The sequence below is a fragment of the Anopheles arabiensis genome, chromosome 3, assembly GCF_016920715.1.
Source record: "Anopheles arabiensis isolate DONGOLA chromosome 3, AaraD3, whole genome shotgun sequence".
Lineage (NCBI taxonomy): Eukaryota > Metazoa > Arthropoda > Insecta > Diptera > Culicidae > Anopheles > Anopheles arabiensis.
The window spans coordinates 63,157,627-63,176,586 of NC_053518.1; the positions used below are offsets into that span (position 1 = coordinate 63,157,627).

At 46.5% G+C, this 18,960-nt stretch overlaps 7 protein-coding genes and 1 pseudogene across 7 annotated transcripts; 2 read left to right on the forward strand and 6 right to left on the reverse strand.

Moving 5' to 3' along the window:
* Positions 1-129: 129 nt before the first annotated feature.
* Positions 130-716, forward strand: LOC120900120. Its single transcript, XM_040306731.1, has 2 exons — positions 130-329; positions 432-716. Exons 1-2 carry the CDS (start codon positions 292-294, stop codon positions 583-585), a joined length of 192 nt encoding a protein of 63 aa, XP_040162665.1. The 5' UTR covers positions 130-291; the 3' UTR covers positions 586-716.
* LOC120900119 (mitochondrial import inner membrane translocase subunit Tim10) lies at positions 716-1,427 on the forward strand. The gene is made up of 2 exons (XM_040306730.1): positions 716-866; positions 949-1,427. Exons 1-2 carry the CDS (start codon positions 716-718, stop codon positions 1,074-1,076), a joined length of 279 nt encoding a protein of 92 aa, XP_040162664.1. The 3' UTR covers positions 1,077-1,427.
* Positions 1,428-1,489: 62 nt separating this feature from the next.
* On the reverse strand, positions 1,490-4,614 carry LOC120901137 (nuclear exosome regulator NRDE2). The gene is made up of 3 exons (XM_040308846.1): positions 4,363-4,614; positions 2,319-4,285; positions 1,490-2,287 (listed from the first exon to the last, which is right to left on the reverse strand). The coding sequence occupies exons 1-3, from the start codon at positions 4,412-4,414 to the stop codon at positions 1,526-1,528; spliced, it is 2,781 nt and encodes a 926-aa protein (XP_040164780.1). The 5' UTR covers positions 4,415-4,614; the 3' UTR covers positions 1,490-1,525.
* Positions 4,615-5,729: 1,115 nt separating this feature from the next.
* Positions 5,730-8,103, reverse strand: LOC120901545 (7-methylguanosine phosphate-specific 5'-nucleotidase). The gene is made up of 4 exons (XM_040309572.1): positions 7,739-8,103; positions 6,799-6,991; positions 6,463-6,696; positions 5,730-6,395 (listed from the first exon to the last, which is right to left on the reverse strand). Exons 1-4 carry the CDS (start codon positions 8,101-8,103, stop codon positions 6,279-6,281), a joined length of 909 nt encoding a protein of 302 aa, XP_040165506.1. The 3' UTR covers positions 5,730-6,278.
* Positions 8,104-9,408: 1,305 nt separating this feature from the next.
* Positions 9,409-10,099, reverse strand: LOC120901547 (putative gamma-glutamylcyclotransferase CG2811). The gene has a single exon (XM_040309574.1). It carries the CDS (start codon positions 9,995-9,997, stop codon positions 9,548-9,550), a length of 450 nt encoding a protein of 149 aa, XP_040165508.1. The 5' UTR covers positions 9,998-10,099; the 3' UTR covers positions 9,409-9,547.
* A 226-nt stretch (positions 10,100-10,325) lies between these two features.
* Positions 10,326-11,648, reverse strand: LOC120901546 (troponin C-akin-1 protein-like). The gene has a single exon (XM_040309573.1). It carries the CDS (start codon positions 11,043-11,045, stop codon positions 10,566-10,568), a length of 480 nt encoding a protein of 159 aa, XP_040165507.1. The 5' UTR covers positions 11,046-11,648; the 3' UTR covers positions 10,326-10,565.
* Positions 11,649-13,380: 1,732 nt separating this feature from the next.
* On the reverse strand, positions 13,381-15,904 carry LOC120903480 (annotated as a pseudogene).
* Positions 15,905-16,380: 476 nt separating this feature from the next.
* Positions 16,381-18,926, reverse strand: LOC120903481 (aladin-like). Its single transcript, XM_040312931.1, has 3 exons — positions 17,909-18,926; positions 16,887-17,838; positions 16,381-16,803 (listed from the first exon to the last, which is right to left on the reverse strand). The coding sequence occupies exons 1-3, from the start codon at positions 17,969-17,971 to the stop codon at positions 16,463-16,465; spliced, it is 1,356 nt and encodes a 451-aa protein (XP_040168865.1). The 5' UTR covers positions 17,972-18,926; the 3' UTR covers positions 16,381-16,462.
* Positions 18,927-18,960: the final 34 nt, after the last annotated feature.

Below are 18,960 nucleotides of genomic sequence, written 5' to 3' on the forward strand. Positions count from 1 at the left end.
GTAGAATGTTAGCAGCAGGTCCTTTTCTTAATATTATTTAATTTTTTCTACAAACTACGTAATTAAATTCATTCAAACTGTCACTTAAAATGTCCGTCGTTTTGTGTTTACAGATTCCCACACAACTGTCACTGCGCAATCTAGAAGCAAAACCGTGTGCTCCACCGCCGTACAGTGTTTCGTAAGAACCTTCCCTCGCGTACCGGGTTCAAATTCAGCGCAGAAAGTGAAACAATTCCAACACGTTTGTTGATGTAGCGAACATTTCCTTTTTTTCCATTGCATACGATTATGTGCCTCGGACATTTGGGAAAAATCGGAATCGGCTGGTAAGAGAAAGAACCATTCCCGAGGTACACCATTTCACCCAGATTTCATTCACTAACATCATGTCCTTCCCATCGTGTGCGTTCCCCGTTTTCTTTTTCCAGGGGCATCATCAGTGTGCTAGGCATTGGAGCGTTCGTCGCATCGAAAAATTCGGTCGACAAGAATCGCTACGAGAATATGAAAATTCGCGAACGAATGCGCCAATCGAACGTGGGTCAATACGAAGTCAAGGAAGCGCGACGGTTCGACGCATAAGGGAAGCAACCGAAATACCCAGGAGCCTACCCCGCTTGAAAGAAGCAGCAAACGCAATATCAATCGACAATTTTGGATAACTTGTGGTTAGTTGTGAAAGCAAGAAGCAAACACCTCAACCGGCCACACCATGAGCATGCCCCAGCTGGACGCGGCCCAGCAGGCCAAACTGCAGCTGATGCAGGAGATGGAAATCGAAATGATGTCGGATCTGTACAGCCGCATGACACAGGCTTGTCACAAAAAGTGTATCCCACCAAAGTATGCCGACTCGGAGCTGGGTAAGTAACTTGAGGGGGTCGCGGACTAAGACACAGGAAGACTATACGCGGCTAACGCATCGATTATTTCACAACTCCACAGGAAAGGGAGAATCGGTGTGCATTGACCGGTGTGTGGCAAAGTACCTGGAGGTGCACGAACGCATCGGCAAGAAGCTGACGGCAATGTCAGCGCAGGACGAGGATCTGAAAAAGAAGATGGGTGTGTAGAAAGGGTGAGCTCGAAGGCAAAGGCACTGTTAGAGTTAAATCCGTACCCGCATGGTAGCCACCACGTGTGTTGATTCGTTTTTTTTTACTTTTTTTTCATTTATTACTTACTCAATGGTAAGCAATATTGGTAGCAGCAGTTCAGGGAGGGTTGGGAACCGCGTATGTTAGTTTTCAGTTGATCATTCGATGCGCATTTCGTCGTCAGCCCATTTCGACTTGTATTCATCTATTCGGTTTGCTCGTCCGATGCCACACAATTGCAGCGTAAATTACATTACATATGCTCGAAATCGATAGACTCGCGAGAATAGATGAATAAAGCAATGGATTGACAGAGAGAAAAAGAAACGGACTCGTGTGCTGGACTCTCGCTCCTTCAGCAATAAGAGGAATGCAGGAAGACTAATATATAAGTAGGATATACATCACCGAAAACCATTTTATTGTTATCCTTCACGCAGTATAGCCAACTCTTCCGGGATCGCGTGCACCCGGAGCTGCTTTTCCATCATCAAATCAAGCAGCTGGGACAGTTCCTGCGGTGCGCAGGACGCCCCATCGAGGTAGAGCGCCTTATTCCACGGGCACGCTTCCAGTGCAACGTACAGCGTTCTCCGGCACTGCTCCAGCACACTGTATCCGGGTGGCGCGTTCGGTTGATCGAACAGTTCCCGCAGGTACAGCCGCCAGAGCAGTGCATTGCGATACAGTACGGCCGCACTGTCCGTGCTGGTTGATTTCAGCGCACCGCCGAGCAGGTTCAGGATACGTTGCTTGTAAGGCGATGCTTCCGTGGCAATAAAGTCGTCCAGCGTTTCGGCCGTGCACGCCTCACGATACTGAGCAGCAATGACCAGCAGCAGTACGGCTTGCGGGGTGAGATGTTTCCCCAGTACGCCGCGCAACCGCAACCAAGGAAGATTGTCGTTAAACACCACCAGCCGCAGTGCGTATAGATTGGCAGGGAATTCGTTCAGCGTACGATCGACGAGATCAAGCAAGCTGCGCAAACCTTCGGCTGGCGGTGGCTGCTGGGCCTGCTTTCTGCTATGTCGTGCGATTTCGAACAGCTGTAGGTAGATCTCGAACAGCTGCTCACGCAGTAGCCTTTGCCTTGCGTTCGTGGGATCGTTGAAGAGGTAAAGGAACGTTTCCAGTTGCTTGGTCGCTTCCGATAGATTCGATCTTATGCAGTTGCCAGATGCACGTACACGTCTCGTTAATTAAAAATATCTGTCCTTCCAGCAGCAGCAGCTCCACCACAGTCAGCACAAGATGGAAAAGATCGTTATCATCCTCTTGCGTATCATCGTCACCGGACGGTGGTGCGGCTTGTTCGGATGAACAGAATACCTGCACGGAGGTGGAAAAAATCTTCCTGCACGCTACACTAAGCCCAGTCATTTCGTACTCGAGCAATCCATATTCCGCGTACACGGGCAGACTGTTCTGGTTCGTGCTGTGGGTGTGCTTTAGTACGTGCTTTACCCTGGCACGGACCGCCTTCGCTTGCGCGTCCTCCAGTGTCGGTTTCCTCCCCGCGGACAATGCTTTTTCCTCGCAGACCAGTATGCGTTCGAGCTGTAGATAGAGAGTGAGCAACACGGCACTTTCTGTCCCGGTGAAGTGATCAATCGCTAGGGCAAGCGATTTTCGCACCAACTCAAGGTACGATTCGTGCGCAATATTTGCCCTTATATACGATGGCGCGACGCTGAGCTGTTTGATGAAAGCGTAAAGCGAACCGTCCAGCGTACGGTCCCGAAACACGTCCAGAAAGATGGGTAGCAGCTGTTCCGGGTAGTCCATTTCATACGCTTCCACCTCCCGGTCATACTGTCGGCGGAAAGGGAATTTCATCAACTTTAACGCCGTCAGTGTTAGCTCGAACGCACGCGTCTTGTTGATGAGCGGATACACGAAACCGACCACATCGTCCGTCAGCACCATTCGCTGGGGATCGCTGGCCAGTCGACCACCCTCGAACGGTAAGTAATGGAAAGCCGTACGCAGTTGCTCCACCCGCAACCATATCTCGTTCATTGGGAGGCCCGATTTTAAAATCAACTCCTCGTACTCGATCAGCTGCTGGAAGTGTTCGGGCGAGGCAAACGTACCGTCCGTCCCGTACCGTCCACTCACGTTCATGCTCAGCGCGTGCTGCACCATGCCGAACATAAGCTCACACAGGCCCGCCTGACGACAGAAGGTGGCACAGTTCCGGAACAGCTGCAGCATTGTTTCGTCGCTCCGCCGGGCCATAAACAGGGAGCGGGTACTCTTCTCGTACAGCTTCAGCACATCCGGCACGATGCACTGGGCCATCGCGCACTGCTTGTTGCGTATTAGCGAACGCCAGAGCGTCACGTTCGTTTCGTCTTTCGTGATGGCGCGTCGTATCAGGTTCAGCACCTCGTCGGTCGGGTGGACCTGCACGATCGCTTCCAGGTAGAGCTGCAGAAGCTTCTCATCGTACGGAAACTGGCGACGGGCTCGTTCGATCAGCGAAAGCTCTCGCTTGTGGTTCTGGTAGCTGTCGAAGTGGATCGGATGATCCTGGCGGTAGCGCACCAGTTCGATCCACTTGTCCACCGTTTCCTCCGCCCGGATCGACCGTTCCAGCTCTGCCTCGCGGGCAAATATTTCCTCCTGTGCCTCCTTACCGGTATGAGCTTTGCCCTCTCGCTCTTTCGCTTTCACCGTCCTGTAGTATCGTTTGTATCGTTCCCGACCGGAAGCCTTGCCATTCAAACGAACGCCTAGAGGGTTCAGGGTAACCAAACGATACCGGGGACAGGCCGGACGGTGCAGCTTCTCCACTGTCAGGTAAATCTTGAGCGGATCTACATCGGTGTAGTAGTCGACTTCGGAAACGCGAACCGCAGAAGGTGCCGAAATTGCTACAGCAGTGCATTTTTGCTTTTCTGTCTCACTTTCCGGCGAGGAGGAGGAGGAGGAGCCGTGACGTCGCTTGGAGTGTTTTTTCTTGTGTTTCTTTTTGTGTTTACTTCGGTGGCGCTTGGAAGGTTTGCTATCCTTTGCCGTGTCTGGCCGACATTCCTCATCGGCAATGTCGGACTGATTATCGTCCGGCGTTTTCGGTGCGGAGTTTTCTGATTCCGTTTCATCATTCGTTTGCTTTGTGCCAAACGGAATGAAGCTTTGATTTGTTAGCCAGGCTAGTTCCGAAGGTGCGCTTGCCGTTGCTGTTTATTGGAAGGGAAAATGTATGGTAGCTAGGGGCGAGTTTAATAACAAATGGCGGGATGTTTAAATAACTTACGTTCACTTTTAGCCACAAGGGGTTCAGTGTTGTAGGCCGGGAATAACGACATCGCAAGGAAAAATATCGCTACACGAATATTTTTCACAAAAATGTGATGAACCTTAATTTATGCCCTTTTGTGCATTGTTTACAAACAATTGCTCTGCTCAGCTTCCACGGCTTCGGATTATTCGTGTGTCAGATGTTTTTGACAGTTTGCGTGTTTAAATTCAACGACCAAAAACAGTGGCGCTCAACGCACACGATTCGTCAACGGATTCGCATTCGAATAAAACAAAAATATCGAAATCCATTATTAAATATTATTATGGAGTTCTACGACTAAAATATGTTACAAAATAAGCAGTGATGAAAGCACAATAATAACTTACAATTAAAAACCCAGAGACCTGCTTGTGTTTAGCTACTGTTGAACTGACAAATCGCATGGAAAACCGTGCTTTGGAGCAACGTGATCGAAGAACTCTTTGGATTAAAAAAGATAGATTAGAGATGCCCATAGAGAAGCTAAAGTGTGAATGTAGTGCTACAAATCTTACATTAAAAACAAGTGTTAAAATGTCTCAAGGAGCAGCTTTTGAAAATCGTCTGCTGCATGGCGATAAACCACCATCGGTAAAACCAGTCGTGAATCATTTCCCATCCAATCCTAGCTGTCTATAGCAAATCTGGACAATCCGTTGTGATTCCTTTGGCAAGGACGCTCAGAGTAAGATATTACGCAGCATCACGTAGACGTGGGACGTAGACCACCAAAATGATGCTAAAACCTGAGAATGATTCGTTTAGGAACCTTTACGTAAGTTTTCCTATAATTTACAATATTTCTATTGGCGTGCAATTGGCTTCCTTCCTTCCTTCCTTTTTGGCTCAACAACCGATGTCGGTCAAGGCCTGCATGTACCCACTTGCGGGCTTGGCTTTCAGTGACTATTTGATTTCCCCCCATAGCAGGATAGTCAGTCCTACGTATGGCGGCGCGGTCTATTTGGGGATTGAACCCATGACGGGCATGTTGTTAAGTCGTACGAGTTGACGACTGTACTACGAGACCGGCCATTGGCAATTGGCTATCAGTGATAAATTAGTCTTTTCCACATGAGCACAGTCTCTGTTGGGTACGGAGGGCACGGTCTCTTCGAGTATATTGAATTCCAAGGGGAGCATGTTGTTAACGCTTGCATTTGAATACTTTTTCGCGGGACAGACCTAGAGTAAGAGTCTCAAGCTTACCTTTTAAACCGTTTGTATGAGTCTTCAAAATCACTCACTTAACATCCTGTCTACCATAAAGAACAACATGCGCTTTTATTGTTTTTGTTGGTGGTATCCTGTGAATCCTAATTAGAGAATAACATCAGATGTTGATTTGAAAGGGTCACCGGCGGTTATTCATTATTCCCGCTCATTCCAGCGAGTAAAATGGTATTAATTCTCTAATAGTATGACCATCATAATCCATCATAGCATCCTCACCCCAGCAGATACAAAACACAGCGTTAGTCCAGAATTTATATTTTCCTTTAACTTCACATTTACTTCGAACGAATCTTCTGACGTAGCGTGAAACGCTTACAAAATGCTCAGAAATGTGTCATGATGTATGAAAAAAAAAACATTACAAGACGGAACCAAATCAACAAAACTTCCTATCGAAAATCGATCACAAACACTGGAACAAAAACGCAACAAACTCACGTTGTTTGTCCTCGCGCTGAAAACGTTGAGATACATTTCCGGCAGTAAAGTAGTAACGCACAGTATAATTAAGTCAACCGAGGCCGGATGGTGCGCCAGTCGCCAGGCCAGCGACGATGGCTTTGTGATGGATGGCCACACGCTCCGAAAGCCGCTCGAAACGATGCGCGACCATTGAATGCAATGTGCTATTGTTCGGGGCAATAGCTGCTAGCTCACTCGTGCGATTGCTTCTTTACCATGTCCACAATCGCCCGCGGGATGTCCATCGTTTGATCGTCCACCAGCACGATGTCGAACGCGTCCATGTACCGAGGTAGATTCAGTTCCGGCTGTCGAAAGGCGAACAAAGTAGGGTCAAACTGACAGTTCCAAGTGACGCGCTCGCGCAACACTTACATGATCGAACAGAAATCCTATCTTCAGGATGTGGGAAGAGGATGGCACACCACTAGCCATCCCGGCGTCTCCGAGCGAATCTCCCATCACTATGACGTGGTCGCGCGAGTGTACAATGTCGTAGTACTCGGTACCGTCAAGGACGGTTTCGTTTTTGTTGAACGTGTGAATCATTGGATTCTGCAGACCGTTTAGCATGCCATTTTCGCTGAATTGCAGGAAATTAGACACTAGCTGTAAAATGGACGAGGGCGGGAAATTAGATACATGCAACCCACCAGCAACGTTCCGTTGTTGTCATTTGTCGGCAGGCCATTCTGCTTGCTATTTGCTTACCTTTACATTTGGGTACATGACGTTGGCGTGCTTCAACACGGACGATACGCAGTTGCCCAGACCGGCCGAAAACACGAGACAGGGAACGTTCAGCTCGTGCAGCTCCTTGAACATGTCGTGCGTGCCATCGCGCAGCCCATCCTTGTACCGTTTTGCTACCTCGTCGATGTCTTCCTGGGGTAGCTTGAAGCCTCTAAAATAGGAGTAAGAAGAATGTAAATAATTCGATTTAAATTGCATGTGCTATTTAAAAATTGAAATTCATTTTTTTATAAAAGTTAAGTTTGATTGAACCTTAATTTTTGTTGATGATATTCAAAATATGACCAATGCATGAAGGTTAAAGACTAATCTATGGATTAGATCATATGAATAATTTCTATGTTAGTAAAATATGCCAAATTTGAATAATCCCGTACAAAATTATGAACAAAACATTCACCTCCGATTTCTCGCTTGTTTTCTAGGTAGGAAAATAGGACCAAAACAAAACTAAAAATTTAAATTGGCAAAATGAATTTCATATTCACCATTGTGAGAACTAATTTTGACACATTTAAAAAACACATAAAATTAGCTAATATTGAGCAATATCAATGATGCTAAATGAAAACACCTTTACACATATTGCTATAGCAACGACAACAACTGTGTTAGATTTCACCGACCACGTTATCAACGATCGGACAAAGAAGCCTGTGTCAACCTTTGCGTAGTATAATCGATAGCGCGCTCAATGCCTACAATCTTCGGAGCATAGCCTAAACAACATTCATTGTGTGATTGATGCTGTACAGATAACCGGGGCGCGTCTGATATGATAAGCAACAAATTGTACATCACAGCATTGTGTCATTTACAGGACGCACAGTGGGGATTATGTGCTAAAATGTTATGAATGAAAAAAAAAACAACAAACATCTTGCATCTAAATGCTTACCGCAGCAGATCGCCCGTTTTGGCCCACCATTCAATCATGTAGACCACCTTCTCCTCGTGCGCCATGTGCGGGTCGATTTCGATCGGCCGGTACTTGTGGTAGAGGTTGCGCTGCTCCAGTATCACATCCTGCGGGATCGATTTGCATTCGTTGAACATGCCGAAGCTCGTCAGCACCTTCTCGCCGTTCGCGAGCCGCTGCTTGGTGATTGTGTAATCGAAATCGGTCACCACCTGCAGCTTCTCCCTGCCACCCGCCACCAGCTCGTTCAGCATCAGCTCGACGCGGGCCGGATCACGGATCTTGACGTGGTCCCGCTGGAGGGCGGCCACCTCGCTCAGCTGAAACTTTCGCTGTCCCACCATAATCGTGCGTCGTAGGACCACTTGCCACAGCGTAATTTTACTGACTGGCGTGCGTCCGTCGGCACGCACCAAAACCCGAAACGCGACAACGACGACAGCGACAACTACCCGAACGAGTGTGTGTGTATTTTTTTTCTTCCTTCCCTGTTTTCGTCTCGGGTTGCTTTGCTGGTGCACTGTTGTTATGACCGACCACTAGATTCAAACGAAGGCCCGGGGTTAGACGCGGAAGGGTGTCGGACCTTTAACGTTTGTTGCCTTTGCCGAAAACCGCACGCGAACGAAAATACGAAAAAATGCTATTTATACGCCTGGTCCCACTGACTACGGTACTACGGGGACGCGCTGTTGTTGTGTTGTGTCAACCTCACCGCTTCCTTCCGTTGCTTCGCCTTTCCCGGTCTCCCTAGTTACTTGTTGCACTTTTCACGCACGCCGCCCGTGTGTGGGAAGGCCAATGTACGACGCTCTCGCTGATTGTTTAGGCAACGCACACGACAAAGTGTGTATCGAAAACACACCATGGATAAACAAACACGCTTTGCGTACACAATAATGCCAAGCTGTGTTTGTCGCGGTGGAACGGTGCGTTTTCGCTAGAGAGGCGACGCTTTGTGCTTCACAAAGATAAAATACACTATTCTTCGGTTTGGTTGGAGATAGAGAGGAATCTTGAATGCGAATAATTGCAAGGATATCGGTTTTCACGCGTCGAGTTGCACTTTCTGCAGAAATTTGCACACGGCCGTACGAGGAAAACAAAGATGTAAACAAGTAAACATACTCACAGCTGTCAAGCGCCAGTTCAAAACGGTTGCTTGGGAACCGTTTGAGCCCTAGGTGGATACTGGGAAGCCTTGCGGTCATATGTAAGATTTATTTTTATTTTCATCAGTTAGATTTTTTTTATTTAATTTAAATGATATTATAATGCTGTTATAATTTAAAACAAAGAAACATATGAGTCCAAATGTTATATAAAATACTAATTTCGCTCATTTTTTCTTTCAATATAAATTGACCTTGTTTGTGCTCATTGTCATATCCTTGTACGAATGTGATCTAAATTTGATAAATATTTACCTGATCAGGCCCATTGCACTTGCTGAACACAGTTTAATTTTTTCATAAAATTCAAATTAAAAGTTGAAGCTTTTAGCACTTGATTATACAATTAAAAGCTTTTGTGACATCTTCTACGTGTTTCTTGTTCTTTCTGTACCTTCGCATCATGTTCCCCAATGTAGATTATAAAAGATGTGTTTAAGCGATTTCAAATGACCTTCAATAATGTTTGACGACTCATTGCGAATCTGTTGGCTCTTCTTTGCCGCTGCAGCTTATCTTTATTTTTGTTGTGCACGCGCCCTGAATGTCTAATTAGTACCAGCGCCTGCTATTATTGGCGGCATCGTACCAACCGTACCACCCCATCCAATACAGATCACTCATCAAACACGATATCATCCGATTCCGCGTACGGCTTTTCGGGCGTGTCCCGGTACTCCTGCAGCAGGGGCAGCTCCAGCAAACGCTTCGGAAAGCTTCGTATCAGATAGACCAAGCAGCACTCCACCGCACTGCTCGTCTCGTTCCGTATCTCTTCCGGCCGGCGATGGTACAGCTGCGGATAGTCCTCCAGCACGTCGAGCCGGCCCAGCATGCGATCGTCGATTTCGTAAATTTCGCCCACGACCGAGTGCCCGGTGCCGGGAACGTCCAGCAGAAAGGGCACGTTGTGCCGGGTGGCAACGACGAGCGGATAGCGCCCCACCGTACGACCTTTGGCGATGAAGCGGGCCTGCCCGTTGGCCGCATCCGTCAGCCAGTGGTGGTTCGGTTCGCCCCTCTTCAGCGTCCCGTAAACAAACACTCGGCGAAGCGTGGTGGACATGTTTGGAGCGACGCTAACTATGATCCGCTACTACACGCAACCGCATACGAATCAGCACACTGGCAAACTGTGTGGTGAATGATCTCGTGCGCTGTACGCTTGTACGGGGCAAGGCTAGCGCACTATGCCAATCTCATTATCTTGCCGGCAATAGATAATTTCGTCTAGGCACGCCTTGAAGTAGTAGTAAATGTTTTTTTCTAACACGAGCGAATCTGGAGGTATTAATTGCTTTTTTTTGTTTTATTCTAACTGCTTAAGATTGGTTCCGCACTTCCGCCCACGGACACATTGTGTATGGCTTGACGTTGCTTTGGGAACTTCGGAATAAATTGACGTTTGTTTGATTTATTATCATTATTACACTCCACCATGTAATACTAAGTACAAAATAAATCGTGTGCGACCTTGTAGGATTCACGTAAAACAACCCGTTAGGGGTTTTTTTCGACAACATGTAGAACGCAGAAGATTTGTTCTGCTTCCCTTCCCCCTTTTTAACCACCTATCACTACACCTTTGTTACCCCTTAACCCACACATACACACAAACACAGCATACGCACACACTACTCATCACCCTTGAGCAGTTCCTCGAAGATGTTCACCTTCCCGGGCGGCCGGCGCGAGTACGGTTGCTCCAGCGAGTTCCGGTACTCGGTCAGCATCGGCAGCTTCAGCAGCCGGTCGGGACAGTTGCGCAGCAGGTACAGCCAGCACGGCAGATTGCCCCCCTCAATGCCGACATTAATATCCTCGACCTGCCGATCGTACAGCTTCCGGTAGTCCTCCAGCACGTCCAGCTGCTCGAACAACGGATCGTCCACCTCGTAGATCTCGCCCGTTACGTAACTGCCGGTGCCCGGTTTGTCCAGCAGGAAGGGAATGTTGTACCGGGTGGCGACGATCAGCGGGAACCGCCGGTTCGTCGAGCCCTTGCAGATGAACTTGGCGTACCCGTTGTCGGCATTGGCCAGCAGATGGTGGTTCGGTTCGCCGCGCTTCAGCGTACCGTACACAAACACCCGGCGTAGTGCTCTCTGGGCCATTCTTGCACGTTCGCTGTCGGATGTGTTTGGAATGAACTCTCTCTTGCTTTAAGGCGCTAATCCAGGGGTTGTGACCTTAAGGCACGGTGTGCTCCAGCTAGTTTGGAAGCCCTGGATGTAATGACTAGGAATGCAAATCAGTCCACTTCGAAGAGGTAGTTGGTTTCGATTTGTAAGCACCAAAGCAATGTTTCACGCAGTTTCACAATATTTGCTCTTGCTGTCGGACGCGTGCTGCTCCCGAATGTTCCAATATCACACACCACTCACAAGATATGGGCAAAAGAGATATGGAAGAACGAACACGCCCGTGCACGGCGAGAAGACGACGACGCACTGAGTTGGGGCCGGACAATGTAATAGTGGAAATTAACACTTTACAGCCAGAAGAACACGCGCGTTGGGGATGAGATTTGGTTTTACTGAAAACCGGCCAGCAGGGATACACGCTGCAAGGGAGAACGGAAAAGGACACACACACACACCGGTTTTGGTTTGGTTCGGTCGGTTCGTCTGGCAAACCGGTTGGGCGCAATGCTCTTTCCGCGGTCTTCTTCGTCATTGCGCCGCATTCGGCGGTACCGGTTGACAGTTGCGCTGCGACTGTGTGCGTTTCTATGGTATTTGTGTTTTTGTTTTGTTCTTTTTTCTTTATTTTTATTTCTGCGAGGTATCAGCGTGGAGGAAACTCTGCAGCAGAAGGAGATTCCATCTTTTTTTCTATTGCACCAAATTCATAGTAAATTCTATACATAATTGAATGCCATCGTTTATCAACTTTTTTCTTTTATTTATTTTTACCACTACAATCAAAGCTGAAGAACGCAATTTCCCTTTCATTCGAGGAATCGTCATTGCAGCTGTAAGTTGTAATGCTCTAGCGAAAACCGGAACGTGTCTTAACGGTCTGCAAGTGGAGAGGTGGTTTCTAGGCCTTATCCCGTTTGATCACAGTGGAATAAAGTGCTTTTCTTGAAATCTGTTTTATCTCTGCTAGGAATGCATACCGGAGCAAGGTTCAACGAATTTCAATGCGTTTTAGTGCCTTGTTCTTGTTTATTGTTCTGCCTGTTTTTTTTCGGCCTACCCGTAGTCACGCCGACCTTGTATAGACACTTCCTGGTTGTCGAGTGGGACGTCTACCTGCCTGCTACAACCAATATTTTCTGAAAGGCAACTTGAGGGCATATCTGCTAGGACGACCCGATGGCGTCCCATCTGTGCCATTTTGGTTATAATGCCATACGTTTTAGCTTTGTAATGTCCTTTGCGCTCTGGAGACAGCACATGACATGTCCTTTGCACATGACAGCAGCACTGCGATTAGTTTCTTTAGGATATCCTTTTTGTACTCAACGACTGACACTAGATGACTGATAGTAGAACGAATATTAAACGTTTTTTGAATATCTGATCATGCAGATACAGGAGGTCCCCGAGATACACGGTACCTCTTATACGCGGTTTCGGAGATACGCGGATTTCTAAATTTGACAACTCTTTGAGGAATTGTACTGATGTGATAATTGACACATCAATTGTAAATTTCCAAATAATTTCTGTTTTGATTAAATATTAAAAACTTTTACCAAAGCTTTGAATCTGTTATATTTAGTCAGAATCATATCAAATAAATCATAAAGTGACTAAAACCACCCCTTACTTACAAAATTACACGAAAATTATTGATATTTTAGCTGGAAATCACGAGATTTGACTTACGCGGAAATTCGAGATACGCGGTATTTTGCGGCCGATTTTGGTCCCCATTAACCGTGTATCTCGGGGACCGCCTGTATTTTATTTCCAGTCTGGTTTGCACAATAAAGCCTATATGTATATCTCCCGGTTCGCATCCTTATAGAACAGACATCAGAACGGGAATCAGTCTTCAAAAGAAAGTTCTTCTGGCACAAGTAAGTAAGTAAGTAAGTAAGTAAGTAAGTAAGTAAGTAAGTAAGTAAGTAAGTAAGTAAGTAAGTAAGTAAGAAAGTAAAGGTCTAATTGCAAGCCAGAAGGCCAGAACATTTGCTGTATGGAAGCAGTTGAATATTCTGCGCCAACCTCCGTCGCCAGGGCTTTCTTCTTCTGGTCTAGCTACATAATTTATCTGCAAACAACTTACTGGTAAGAGCATGAGTTCAGCTCCTCTTATGTCTCTCATGTCTCATCTATCGTATCATCGCCTTGGTCGGGGTATCCGTTTCGCCATACCGCCATTTCAAAAGTCATGAGTTCTCAAAATCTTCAGGATTCTCAGGAAATCTTCCTCAAAAATTTGAGTAACCCGTACAAAACTTCATTGAACTCAAGTTAGATTTGTTCGAAATTCCGATTAAGACAATGTATAACAATTTATTTATTTGACAAGACGTTTTACGCAGACGTTTAATGTTTACATAAAATACATTTAGTGCATTAAATATGGCGATCTCCTTCTTTTTATTCTTCTTCCTTTTGGCGTAACGACATCCGCGTTTATGTAGACCTATACAGGATTTCGAGACTTATTTAAGTACCACGTAGTCGAGTAGACAATCACTTTGCTTCGGGGGAACGACCCATACGAGGCTTAAACCCAGGACGAGCGTGGTCTTAAGTCGTGTGAGTTGACGACTGTATCACGAGACCGTTCCTATGGCAAACAGAGCCCTAAAATATGTTAAGATCTACGACACATTTCAGTACAGAGAGCTACCCTATGGCTATGGCTCATTAAGACGAACTTATGATGAAAAAGTCGCTAAAGAATTCGACACATTTCCCGACAACTCAATACTTAGCATTCGAAGCAACCATCTCCACCGTATCCGTACACTTTAAATGCCCTTTATCATCGATCAAACCGAGTGCCACCAGCTCTTGGGGATGTTTGGCTTTCATGTGCACGCTACGACCCTTATGATGCGCAAAAGCCATTCCACAAATTCGGCAGCACAACGGCTTCTCCCCAGTGTGTGTACGCATATGCACGGCCAGGTGCGTGGTGGTTCGGAAGCGCTTATCACACACACACTGCAGCTGTGGGGCTTTTCACCCGTATGCACTCGCAGATGCTTGTTGAGCGTCGTGCGCAACAGGAACAGTTTGTCGCAAATCTCGCACTTGTGGTGCTTCTCCTGCGAATGCGTCAGCATGTGGCTGCGTAGCGTTCCGGCAAACAGGAACCGCTTCGGGCAGAGATCGCACGCATACTTTCGCTCCCCGCTGTGTATTCGCATACGTCCCTTCAGGTTGTTGTTCTCCAGAAAGGCTTTGCCACAGATTTCGCACTTAAAGTCACGCTTGCGCAAGTGTACACCGTTAATGTGCGATTGTAGCTTGTGGCGCGAGGTAAAGCTTTTTGGACATTGGTCGCATCGGTGCGACCGTACCGAATGGATGGCCATGTGCGACCGGATATTGTTCACCGATGTTCCACATACGGAGCACGCTATCTTCTCCTTGGTAACGGGTTTCTTTGATTCTAAAGCTGTCGCATCACTAGTGCCGATTGGACATTCGTTTTGTATGATGATTGTAACTTCTTCGGGATGATCGTCTTCTTCTAAATTATTATCCGTATAGGTGAACTCTATTTCCTCTTCGTATGTTGCACATTTTCCATCGTCATTTAATGCCTCTATCACCCGATCCTGCTCTGTAACTGCAGCTTCATTTTGTACTTCCGGTTTGTTTTGATCCTCAATCAATGCACACATAGATGCTCCCGACGATGTGATGCGCTCTGATCCTTCATTTTCAGTGGCATTGGCTGATCTCTTCTGTACCCGTATTCCATGGGGTAACTGTAAGTGTTTATACGTGAGCTTATTCTCGTCTCACCATCAAGTAAAAAGTAAAAAAATATGCTTTACCTTTTTAAGTATTTCTTCACAATTTTGCTTCACTCGTTTGGTGGCCGATTTTCTTTTGCTTTTGCGTGGCAAAACATCAGTCTTCTCGGAACGATTTGTTTTAGCTTTCTCTTCCCGAATTCGATGCAGAATTTGTATTGACTCGTCGCATTTGCGTTTGAAATTTACAATAACGTTCAGGTTCTTCTCACATGCTTCACACAGAAAGTTTGGCAACGCATCGTTCTTGTTTATCTGTTTCGGGGAAACGAGGGGAAATCATTATTCATTTTAAAACTACATCTCAACTACATGCCGTGCTTACCTTTATCTTCAGTAAATCGAGTGCAAACTTTACAAAGTTTCTTATAAAGTACACATTCCGTCCCTGTACGTTGCAGTAGATAGAGATCAACCGTTCCCGGGATAGGCAGAGCCGGCATAAGCGATCAAAATCGCCGACATAGGATTGCCAATCAACAGCCATTTTACTCCCCGTCGGCTCAAAATTTGTGTCCATTTTGGAGTCCATGGAGGATGTTCTAGTGTATGGAATTCCACAAACAACACACAACATACAACACAGCTGGTTCTACAGCCCGAAACGTAAACAAAACCGATGCTTGTCAGTTTGAAAATTGGGCTTCGTTTATACCGCATGGTTTACTTAGAGTTGGATCGTGTAAAAGAAGGAAATCGCGCCATTACTACGAAAAGAAAACACATGGTGTTGCGGCAGTGTAAATTTGTAAGTGTGTGTTTTCTAGAAATCGAAAAAAAAGATGAAGAATACGATTTCATGAAAGAAGAAGAAGCGTATTTGTAGAAATTGTTCTCCTTTTCGGGGCTTTTTGCGGCTGCATCATCAGCAGCAGCATCTTCTGATTGTTTGCATACATCCTTGTTGATTCCTACGGTTTTCAGTTGATTACGCATGCTTCGTTCCTAGTTTGTTGTTGTATCGTTAGTTAGCAGGAGTGTAGCATACTTTACTTAAATGCCATGCGGACATCAATTTATCGCCATGTTGGAAAATGCCACAGCTATAGACCGTCGCTGGCACAAAACTTCCGAAAGTGGCGAGGTCTCTTGCAGCTTCTGCAAACATGCCAGTGCACACACTTAACGACCTCCACCAAAGGCTCAATGTGACGGCTTCATGGTTATAGCTGGTCACATCTGGACAGTTAGAAGCTACAAACTGTAGAAGAGGTGCCACAACTATTGCGGCTACAGCTATCAGATAAGTTATTTTTGTTTCAGGACGTTTCGGATATTCTTCAGCAACTAGGATACTCAACCTATGTACTAATCATTTAACTCAATTAACATTCCGTAGCCTCAGAAAAAAGGGAATTCATTGACCTGACATGATTTAAGACGATCCTGCTCAATATTCAATAGATACAACCCATTTTATCGATATGAGAATGTTCGATAAAGCAGACCAGCTCTCTCTCTCTCTCTCTCTTACTCGCTATTCGTACTAGAACACCATATCAACATATTAAAAAAAGATTTATTTAACATACGTGAGTGTAATGGTAGTAGTCCTGCTCCATCTTGGCATCAATGTAACCCCTACAACGGATAGTACTCAACGCGACCGGATGACCAGCCGATCGTGAGCACAGACTGTGCGTCCGAGTCGTACTCCTGCTGATAGTTTTCCTGATAGCACATGCACGATGGATACTCTACGCCCACGCCAAAAATGAGGCAGTACGGATCGATGTTAATCTGCAGTCCGGCCAGATTCGTAAAGAAGATGGCAATGGCCGCGGTGTTTTTGAACGATACGGCAAGAAAGCGGTCCCGCGGGCACCAGGCGAGTGATTGCGCTTTGCCACCGATCGCTAAACCACCGTCGGTAAGTTTCTGGTCGAGATCCACCAGTGGGAAGGCCAGCTCGTACGATGCGCCTGTGGAATAGAAAACACCAACATAATACGTTAAATAATGTAGTTGTTTTGTTGTTTCCCTGGTGCTTTAGCTTCTCTCTTACTTTTCAAACCGGACAGACGCATGTAGAACAGCTTCATATCGTCTGTGGTGACAAAGAGGAGATGCTTCTCGTCCCGGGACCAGGCGAAAGATTGCAGCGAACCGTTTGCCGTACTCCAGCCGACCCGCGTGACACGCTCGGGCGGTACCGTGCAGAGGTAGAAATCTTTTCCAATCGTACTGGCGATCATGTTGTAACCGAGCGGCGCATAGCTGACCAGGGCACAGGGCAATTTCACGCGATGCATCGGAACGCATCGCTGCTGATCCACGTTCCACACGAGCAGATGCGTGTCGTTGATGCTGGCCGTCACCAGCAGCTCTCCGTTACTGCTCCAGCTAACGGCGGTGACAGGTTGGTGCCGTCCGTGCTGCAAATGAACTGCCTGCGAGAGGGGCCGCGTAATCTGGCTCGTCGGATCGACGCTCCAGATGAGGACGCCGCTTTGGCATCCGATAGCAAGCTCGCCTCCGGTGTACGGTCGCCAAGCGAGACAGGTAACGGCTTTCTGGAGACTGCTTCGCAGGATCGGCGTTACGCCGGGGTTGCGCGAGTAGATACGCACCGTATCGTCGATGGTCGCAACGGCCAGCTTGAAGCACAGCGGATGCCAACTCAGACAGCGTATCGTGCTCTTCTGCCAGTTGCGTGTTTGCGAGTGCTTTGCCACCAGATCCATGGACAGTTCGCACGGGTACGACTGCCAATACTGCTTGAACCGTCGGCCAATCATTTGCAGGTAGGTGGCGGCACGGGCAACAATCCGTGACTCGGACTGGGTCGCTTCGCCGAGCGCTTCGAGCAAACCGAGCTCCATAAAGATGGCCAGTATGCGCTTCGGAAGCGACTCGGTCACGGGCACCATCACATCGCGCGTACTCTCCGACCGCCGGCTGTGTCCGGGAGGGTGCAACATTTCACGTGTAAACACTATATCCGGATAATGATCGCGCTGCAACGGGAACGAGGAGCACAGGTGGTTAAGGCGAGATGAAGGAAACCTGGGGCAGCAACATACTTACGGCTGAGAACCCAATCACTTCAGCGCTGGGAGGGAAATTGCTAAGGTTTAGTGCACGACTCATTTTGTAACTTTTTTATTTTCCCAAACGATACAGAAAGCGATTGAACGGGAACTGTTTACAAACGCTCTCAACAAAAGACCGGCACTTTACGACCCCCTTCCGTTTGGGCGCTCTTTTTCGGGCTGTCAATATTTGCCCAATTGTCAAAAGCGGCATCCTGCTTGTCACTTGTTTCAAATTGATTTAAAAATAACGTTTTTACTTAAACGGTTATTGATCTTCATTTTTATATAAATTGTTGAGCATCATGAGCTTAATATAATTCATCCATGATTTAATATCATTGGACATGTAAATTTTTTTAGACTAATTTTGTTGTCTTCCGCTCCTAAAGCGATAGTTATAATTGGCTAGTTCGGTATCCTTGTTTACAATATGCTCGTGCTATTGATGTTTTTTTAATACATATATTAGACTTCTTTTCATCTTTGGTGTAACGACTTAGGTGGGCATGCCGGCTTATGTATAAAATACCACTTAATCGGAACAGTCAAAACCTTCATATTAAGGGATGATCCAGATGTCAATCGAACCCGTTCCGGCCCTGTAGAGGTCGTTACATCGAATAGACTTCTGGGCCGTTGCTTATCGATGATGCAGTGCAAGGATATATCTTTTGCCTGCAACAATCTTCGAACACTCCAGATCTTCGTCATCAAAAAATTAGGTTATTTGCAGGAAAGAGCAACCTAAGTTCAATATCTCCTAAATCTAAATGCAATAATGACGATCTTGACTATTCAGTTCTGGAGCTAGAAGGGTTTAGTACCTTTATCATTCATTATTTGTACATCGCTCAAACGAAGATCACTATTTTTCAGTAGAGTCGTTGATGATGTACCCAAGAATCTAGTATTTGACTCGTTCATCGGGATTCCAGGATTCTACCCCACCGGCACAAATCCTTCGACAGGCTTCAGTTACGTACAGGAACTGCTAATCAATGATGTCCAACTTTTCGAAATATGCTTACAACTGGAATGACTTGT